The 8,490-nt window shown below is 31.6% G+C and overlaps 1 protein-coding gene across 1 annotated transcript; it reads right to left on the minus strand.

The window, feature by feature from the left end:
* Nucleotides 1-725: 725 nt before the first annotated feature.
* LOC136062738 (protein CYSTEINE-RICH TRANSMEMBRANE MODULE 9-like) lies at nucleotides 726-1,953 on the minus strand. Its single transcript, XM_065762212.1, has 3 exons — nucleotides 1,896-1,953; nucleotides 1,060-1,207; nucleotides 726-976 (listed from the first exon to the last, which is right to left on the minus strand). The coding sequence occupies exons 1-3, from the start codon at nucleotides 1,924-1,926 to the stop codon at nucleotides 928-930; spliced, it is 228 nt and encodes a 75-aa protein (XP_065618284.1). The 5' UTR covers nucleotides 1,927-1,953; the 3' UTR covers nucleotides 726-927.
* Between the last annotated feature and the right edge of the window lie 6,537 nt (nucleotides 1,954-8,490).

Here is an 8,490-nt window from a genome sequence, read left to right on the forward strand (position 1 = left end):
AACTGAGCCTTTTTAATGTCATTTTTTAAGGTGACTGCCTTCGTGTTATTCAGGATCTTTAATGCTCTGGTCAATGTAAAACTTTGTTTGGTCACATCATTGAGGAAACTAAGAAGTTGGGGCGTAATATGTAGTTTTGCAAGTTTCAACATATTCATCGGGATAGGAATAAGTTAGCTCATAATCTAGTTAAAAGAGCAGTTTTATTTGCAGATACTAATATTTGGATGGGAGAAGTACCCTCTGAGCTGGATGCTGTATTCTAATCAGATTTACCTTAATTTCTTTAATAAAATTTCGCTTATCTTTCTCTCAAAAAAACTTAATCATCAAAAGATTGAAGAAATTTAAAAATCTCTGAATGTATGTAACTTGTTTTTCTTTTATTTTGCTGTTGATTATATATATATATATATATATGTATATATGTGTGTGTGTGTTTTGATGAAGCTATACACAGACATAATAATAATCTCATATAAAAGGCACATCTTATACATAAATAATAGACTAGATTTTTCACAAGAGGAAAGACTTGTATGAGAGTAAGGTTGAGTACATATTTTTATATGTACAATAGCAATTATTCATTACATGTTCGGATTTACCATTCATATGGGAAGAGACCATTATTTCTGGACTGATATTAAATAATTTTTCGTACTAAATTAGAAATACATTTCACTTTTTTGTTTCTTTAAAAAAAAAAATTAGAGATACATCAAATAACATATAATATCGCTGCAATATCTCAAATGGATTTAATTGTATGTAGTACGAACAAGTACTACGTAACCATATCATAATAAGAATGTTGCGATGAGTATACAATTACAGCATCCTTTGTTTTCCCAATAACAATCCAAAACCAAAAGTACTTATAAAATAGAACAGAATAAAACATAAGCACAACGGTTCTTCCAGTGCTCAGAACCAAAAATCCAAGCAACAGTGGCAGCAGCACAGGTCAGTCCAACTGCATTATATCCAATCTTTCATTAGTCCATATATTAAGAGAGAGAGAGAGAGAGAGAGAGAGAGAGAGAGAGAGAGAGTTACCATCCTTTCCAAAACTCTTCACCCCTAGTCTTAATCTCCACAGGAGGAGGTGAAGGAGGAGGAAGAGGGGAATTTTGAGGATAAGCGTGAATATCTTTCATAGGAATGACAATCAGTGGTGGTACCGCGTAAGGTCGTATCGCCGTAGCTGCTCAAAGGACATGCCAATGCAAAATCAAAAACACAATAACAACAATAATGGAAAAAGAATTTTTTTTAAATAAAAATAAAAGAAAACCATAAGCAGCACTATTTGCATGGAACTTGAATAGTACTTGAATCTGTTTGTTCTTACAGTGGTGGCTGTACTTCAAGTTTTGCGTGTTAATTAATCATTTAATCTTGAATATTATAGTCCACTCAAATTCCCTAGAGATTTTTATTAAAAAGTATAAAATTCTTGTTTGTCTGGCTACCTCATTTTTTTTTTTTTTTTTTTGGGTCATAAGAGAGGTGTTCAACTTAATTTGAGCATCTAATCAATCCTCGAGGTATGCATTTGTTAGCTTATGCAATACTCTTTTCTCTTTACACTAGCCAGGAGTTCAATATCATAAATTCCTGAGGTGATGGCAGACCAACAGACTGTATTACACTACTGGAAACCAATCCCATGCATAAGATGGTGAAAATATGCATGTAGCAGACCTTTATATTACGTATATAGGAACCTATAGGTAATGTATTACTGTACTTTTTAATATAATTTTCCAATTTTGACCAAATAAAAACAAAAAAAAATGTGGAACATCCAAACATCACGTAAAGCCTAAATTCTCTTTTGAGAGAGAGGGGGGGGGGGGGAGAGAGAGAGAGAGAGAGAGGAATTTATTTACCTTCAAACTGGTTTTGCTCAAAGCAACTCATCTTAAACAAAGCACTATAGAGAGAGAGAGAGAGAGAGAGAGAGAGAGAGAGAGAAGATGAATTAGGCAAGTTAATTCTCAAAATATGAAATGGTGTGATGTATAAAAAGAGGTGGGAGAGTGGAGTTGTTGTACCTTATGCTAGGCTGCCTACCGCCATGCGCGTGAGACAAAATAGTAATTATAAAAAGTCCTCAAATACAAAAAAATGAAAATTGCTGATGATGATTGAACGAGTGCCTTTTTTTTTTTTTTCCTCTCTCTCTCTCTCTCTCTCTCATTTATTGGTTTTGCCTAAGAGTTAGATTTGAACTTGGACTTCATATAAATTCTATTTTGATTGTTTAGATTATTTATCTTAGGGTGTGTTTGGTTGGGGTGAAAACATGGAGGATAAAAATAGGAAGAGGAAAATGGGGTGAAAATGTTGTTTTCCACTGTTTGATTGAGAAAAGAAAATAGGAGAGGCAGAAAATAGGGGATAAAGTTTTCCCTCCTGGGCCTACTTTTTTTATTCTCTCAAATTGGGAGGAAAATGAGGAGGGAAAAGTGATGAAAAATGTATTTTACACAAATACCCCCGCTTTATTACACTCACATACCCTTCTCACTTTCCCACTATTATATAATAAGGACATAATAGTCAATTTATATAAACTACATTTTTTATCCTCCTCTTTTTCTCTCTAGCCAAACAAATTTTTTTTTCACTCCTCCAACAAAACACACATGAGTGAAAATCAAATCTTTTCTATCTTCCCGCTTTTCTATCCTCCCACTAATTTTCTATCCTCCAACTTTTCCTATCCTCCAACTTTTCCACTCCTCCAACCAAACGGATCCTTAATTTTGACAAACAATTAGAATTAAAGTTTAAACTCACTTTATATAGTTTTTCTTTAAAAGTAACAATATAACGATTAAAGTGTTGCTAGATTTGCTGTAGTTTGAGACTTTCTAGCTTGCTAGTGGCATTAATTATTCATGTCAACTACACCACATTCCATATTCAGCTCTTAGATTATATGATAAGCACCATCTACCATGGTAGAATACAGAGAATGAATGATTTCTAGGTCTTGGTTTGCCTGCCCAAATAACAAAAGTCATTTTCTTTTGGAAACTATTTAATGGGATTAATATAATCTTATTTTACCCAATAATTGGGAACAATATTGTAGTCTTGAAATGGGTTTCTTATTTATTTTTTTTGGGATATTTAAACATGATTATCAGCTTCTACATTGAATGCTGATCTAATTCAATAATTATGAAGAAGTAGCAAATTTGCTTGATTTTTGCTAACCCGATTGTTCAAGCTAGATAAATGTAGGGGTATTAGGCCCAGGATCTCATATCTATGTATATATTGGGCCTGGGGCCCAATCCGAGGACTTGAAGTCTTTCGAGAAGGGGAAAACGTTATCAGAGGAGTCCGTGTTAGCAAGTGAAGAAGTTAGTTTTGGTCATAAGGGCCTATGAAGGTGGTCCGAGGATGAGAATACCTCCTCGGTTAACCAAAGCCGAGGTCCAAGGGGGTCATCTACCATCCAGGGAACATTTCAGGAAATTTTGTTGATATGGATAAGCATCACAAAAACATAGAATAGAGGGAAGTCTTAAAATATTTAAGGAAAAAGTTGCTACCACCGTATTGAATGCTCTGTAGCTAACATTTTGGCCGCATTAATGAGAAAGTAATACCTGAACAATGGTTTTTAGCTTTATAGCTACTACTCAAATACTTTAGGAATGTGCTAATGGGACAAGTATCAACACCAATAATCTGACCTACATATGGAGGGTAGGGATGAAAGGAGAAGATGGTATAACATAGAGGGGATACTCTGAGAGAACGGGATCGAGAAATTAAGAGAAAAACACTATAGCAATCAAGAATTAAATTTATAATCAAACTTGAGAGAAATATATAAGAACTGGCCTTCTCAGACTGTGCCGATGATGATTTTTTTAGTTTAAATCAATTTATCTTCCTTTTCTTTTCATCTGAATCCACTTACCTATTGTCCAACTCATTAAAACCCAGTTTTCCAATCCACTCTCTACAAATTCATTGTAATGGGTTTTTTGGGCCTAAGTTCATCCATCACTTAGGCAAGGGACCCATATTGCAGCCTTACAATAAATATGAAAGGTTAAGAGCTCAGAGAGAGAGGGAGAGAGAGAGAGAGAAATCAATATTTGGGTTTCTCTTATTATTATTATTATTATTATTTGGTAGAAGGTTTCTCTTACTTTTTATTTTATTTTTTTAGGCTAGGTTTAATTTTTAATTAATTACTAGTTACCACAAGGGTGGGATCCACTCTCAAGTGAGAGACATTACACCCATTTCCTGCTACACAGGGCCAAACACATAAGGTGGGTTTTAAAAATAAAATATAAAAAACGTTGCTAACAAATTACGTGCGATAAACCCATATTTAATTCAAAACTTCATAATTTTTGGTGAGCCATTTGGAATGTCCTTTCAAATTATTAAAAATGAAATTTTATAATAAGTGATGTTACAAACATAACATTTTTTATTATAGTTGAGTTGGATTCATTGCTAACATCACTTTATCATCTATTATTTATTACTTGCCAATTTGATAGTTGTAAAATATTTTATAAGAAAACTTTAGTGAAATAAAATAAAAAGTGCAACGTTTAGTTAAGGAAGGGCTTTTGAAATCAAAATATATTATTTTTTAATAAATCATAGGAAAGGGTAGTCAAATTCAAGCCTGACACTAGCTTTTCAAAGTTCGAATTTTTTTTTTAATAATAATAATAAATAAATAAAACCCAAGAAAATGTCTTGATTACTGAAGGAGGTAAAGTAAATAATACAAAGAACAGTTCTTGAAAGTGAAGGCATTTCATTTTAATAAGTGATGCTATAAATAAAATATTTTTTCAAAACAGGTGATTTGGGTTTACTGTTAATATCACTTTACCATTTATTATTCACAACTCGCTAACTTGATAGTTATGATGGTTAATATGGTGACATTTTAGCTTTTATAATTTTTTATTATATAAATCTTGAAAATTACATGAGATTTAAATAAAATTTCTCCACAAACAAAATACCAAACATAAAGTTATATTGCCAAGGCTTTTGTGCAGGTAGTGGCATTATCCATTCTCTTAAGGTGGAGAACTTTAGTTTGAATCCCCCACTCCCAACTTGTTGTAAGTTTTTAAAAGACAAAAAACAAGTAATGTCATTTTAAGGTTTAATTTTATTTATACACTTATTGAGACATTGATGCAAACAAGATATATCTCATCTCATTTAAACATTTCAATTCTCCTTAGTTTTTAGCTAGATTTGTAACACGTGGCATTTACTTGATTTGTGTTGTTTCAAAGGGTTTTTTAATGACCAATGATTTTTTTGAAAATGATACATGTCTCTCATCTAACTAAAAATGGAGGGAATTGAAAATTTTAAGTGAGAATAGATCCATTTTGGTAAGGTAATAACTTCTAAAAGGGCATTCAGTTGATATAAAGGCAATTATTCACCTTACAAGTAAACATTTGTTCCTTTTTGTGGAGAGCTTTGTGGAGGCATTATATATATTTAAAAAAAAAATCATTTAAGGAGATGCAAAGTTTTATAAGGCAATAATTTGTAGAAGAGGAAAATGAGTTGAGTTGAGCAAGTTCAAGTTCGACCCATTAAGTACGAGTCAAATCAGGTTTGAGACAAAAACAGGTTAAACTAAAATGGGTTAATAAACCTATGGCTATTACCCGGTCTTTGATAGGTCGTGTCAACCTAGTAACCCATTTTTTTCACATTCAAAACAAACCAAAAAAAAAAAAAAAACTCTAGTATGTTCTCTTTGTCTTCCTTTCAATAATACAAATATGAGAACAAATATATGAAAATATCCAAAAATAAATGTTAAACAATAAATAAATTCTTAAGATTTTATAAATTAAATATCAATTTGGTGCACTTGTTGTAGTATAATGTGAAATAAAATTAATTAACAAAATAATTACCAACATTTAAATTTTGCCTCAAAGATATAATCATGGTTGGATTACGCATCGGCCAGGTAAAATATTTTTTTCTTTAGCCCAAATAATTTAAAGAAGTTTAAAGAGTTTTGAAAAAGACAATAATATCTCATAGGAAATATAATTAACACTAAAAACATATTACACAAATTTTTTTTATAAAGAAAACTTTGTCATTTCTTTTTTATATATAAATCGTGAATTTACATAATAATTTTTTAGAGTAATATATATTACTAATGAAAATCTTATATAAAAATAAATAAATAAATAAAATGAGTAATTTGTTGCAGCATTAGACTTGGGGCACGTTTAATACATTAAATGGAGATTACATTATGAATATAATTTTTTTTTAATTACTAGGGGTGGGGGGGAAAGGCCCAGTCTAACATAGTGGGCCTAGAGCCCCATGTGAGGATTACTGTGCGTCCGAAGAGAATGAGGGGTAAGGGCAAGGCCCATCTGGAAGAGGGATCCCCAAAAGGAAAAATGATTACAATCCGAGGAGATCGCCGTCTGTCCGAAGAGATTTTATTCCTCTGACGCGAATAGTACGGATCAATTAAACGTATAAAAGGTCAGAATGATCTTCCGAGCACTCCTCCTGATCAAGATAAGCTCTGAGTATACTTGGAGACGATAAGAATGAAGAAATATCTGAAGGAAAAGCTGCTACCACCGTATTTAAGGCACTGCAGCAACTTTTCTGGCCGCATTTATGTAAAGAAGACCCCTGAACAGTGTAACATCACCTACCGCCACTCACACAAAGCCAAAGGAGATGTTTGACGTGACATATACTCAAGTAAGTTCACAGATGAAGTACAAGTGGACGATGGAGATGATGGAAAAGGAGGATATATAAAGGAAAGAATCTCCTGAAAAAGGGGAGGAAGAAAAAAGGCAATAGGAAAGAAAAGAAAACTTTACTGTAGCTCTAAGAACTGTAACCACTACATAATCAATGATATGCCTTTTCGGACACCAATTCATTTCATTTTTTATGTGTAAATTCTTGCTGGTTTATACTTGTAGGTTATGATTAATTGTTGTCAATTCCATAGTCAGTCTAGCTCTTTCACCCATTCTCTACAAATTCATTATTTTGGGCTTGGGCCACAAATCCTAACCCTACACCAGGAATAATAGGTGTTGTAACTTGTAATAGAATAATTATTTCTATTCATAAGTTTAGTTGTTATGTATATATAGAAAGTTTGTATTTTTGGAAATATATTATTTTAAAAGTTTTTTTTTTTTTAAATGGTTAGAACTAGTTTTAATAGATAGTGGTAATTTTAAAAGTTGTTAAATGTATTAAAGAATAGCTATTATAGCCATTTTAGAAAGAACTTGTTAATTCTCAATTTAAGGAATATTTATTCCTTATAATAAAAATGCAACTAAACAACTAAATAATTATTTAAATAACTATTCTATTACAGTATCTATTATAACATGCCAATTGTGATCTTTGGGAATGTTTGGTATGGTGTAATAACTCATGTAATGAAATAGCTATTCATATGTAATAATAATTTGGTCATTTGGTTGCCTCTTTATTACAAGGATTAGTTATTACAAATGAATAATTATTCTTTAAATTGAAGAATAGTTATTTCTCTTTAAAGTAAATGTAAGAGTTATTACTTAGTGCCTATAATAGGTCTTAAAATTAATATATTTTCAAAAAACATAAGTTTTTCTTATACATCATCTTTTACAAGCTTTTCATATGTAACGACTAAACTTATGGATAGGAATAATTATTCCATTACAATATCTTCTATTCTCAATAATAAAGATTACTATTCCTGATATAATCATCATTCAATATACCAAACATACCCTTAGTGTACCAAACATACCCTTAGTGTTTTGTAATCTTGGTTTAGTGACAACTTCCCTTTCTTTTAGATCAAGCACATTAAGAGAAAGAATAGGGCTCATTTGCTGACCTCATTGGTAGATTATGTTTTGCTTATGGTGATGTCCTTAAACCAAGGTTAATTTAGTATACACAATAGTTAATGTATAATGGGACTACATGTCAAGATTCATGGAACTTCACTCCGCTCAATAAGGAGCAATTTTTTGTCAATACACTTATATGTATATGGTGTTCAAGGTAAGAAAAGTATCTTTCTAATTTAAAGTAAGATAAATTGAAACTATGCTTTATTGTTTTTACTTGCGATGGGCAATTATCATACGATTTGGTGTTACTGTTACATATGTAATGAAACTCACATGAAAAATGGCCAGTAATATAAAATCCTTCTTTCTCGGCATACAACTTTTAAAACGAAAGTAGAGCACGTGATATGTATTGGAGAACTATTTTTCGTATGACAAGATTTGTCAAATAAAGTCATAATTGAGGAATATTTTACAATTTATATATGCTCATGGTTGGCACTTGTCATACGATTGGATGTTATTGTTACATATGTTACGACACTCACATGGTGAAAGTTCAATATGGGTATGAAACACCCTTGAACGTTTAGACCCCAAATTA

The sequence above is a fragment of the Quercus suber genome, unplaced genomic scaffold (assembly GCF_002906115.3).
Source record: "Quercus suber isolate HL8 unplaced genomic scaffold, Cork oak 2.0 scaffold_448, whole genome shotgun sequence".
Classification (NCBI taxonomy): domain Eukaryota; kingdom Viridiplantae; phylum Streptophyta; class Magnoliopsida; order Fagales; family Fagaceae; genus Quercus; species Quercus suber.

What these genes read in the sequence shown, in the direction of transcription:
- LOC136062738 (XM_065762212.1), bottom strand. Translation starts at nt 1,926, where the DNA reads ATGAGTTGCTTTGAGCAAAACCAGTTTGAAG. An exon ending in TGAGCAAAACCAGTTTGAAG is followed by an intron (nt 1,208 to 1,895) that starts GTAAATAAATTC and finishes TCCTTTGAGCAG; the next exon opens with CTACGGCGATACGACCTTAC. An exon ending in GAAGAGTTTTGGAAAGGATG is followed by an intron (nt 977 to 1,059) that starts GTAACTCTCTCT and finishes GATATAATGCAG; the next exon opens with TTGGACTGACCTGTGCTGCT.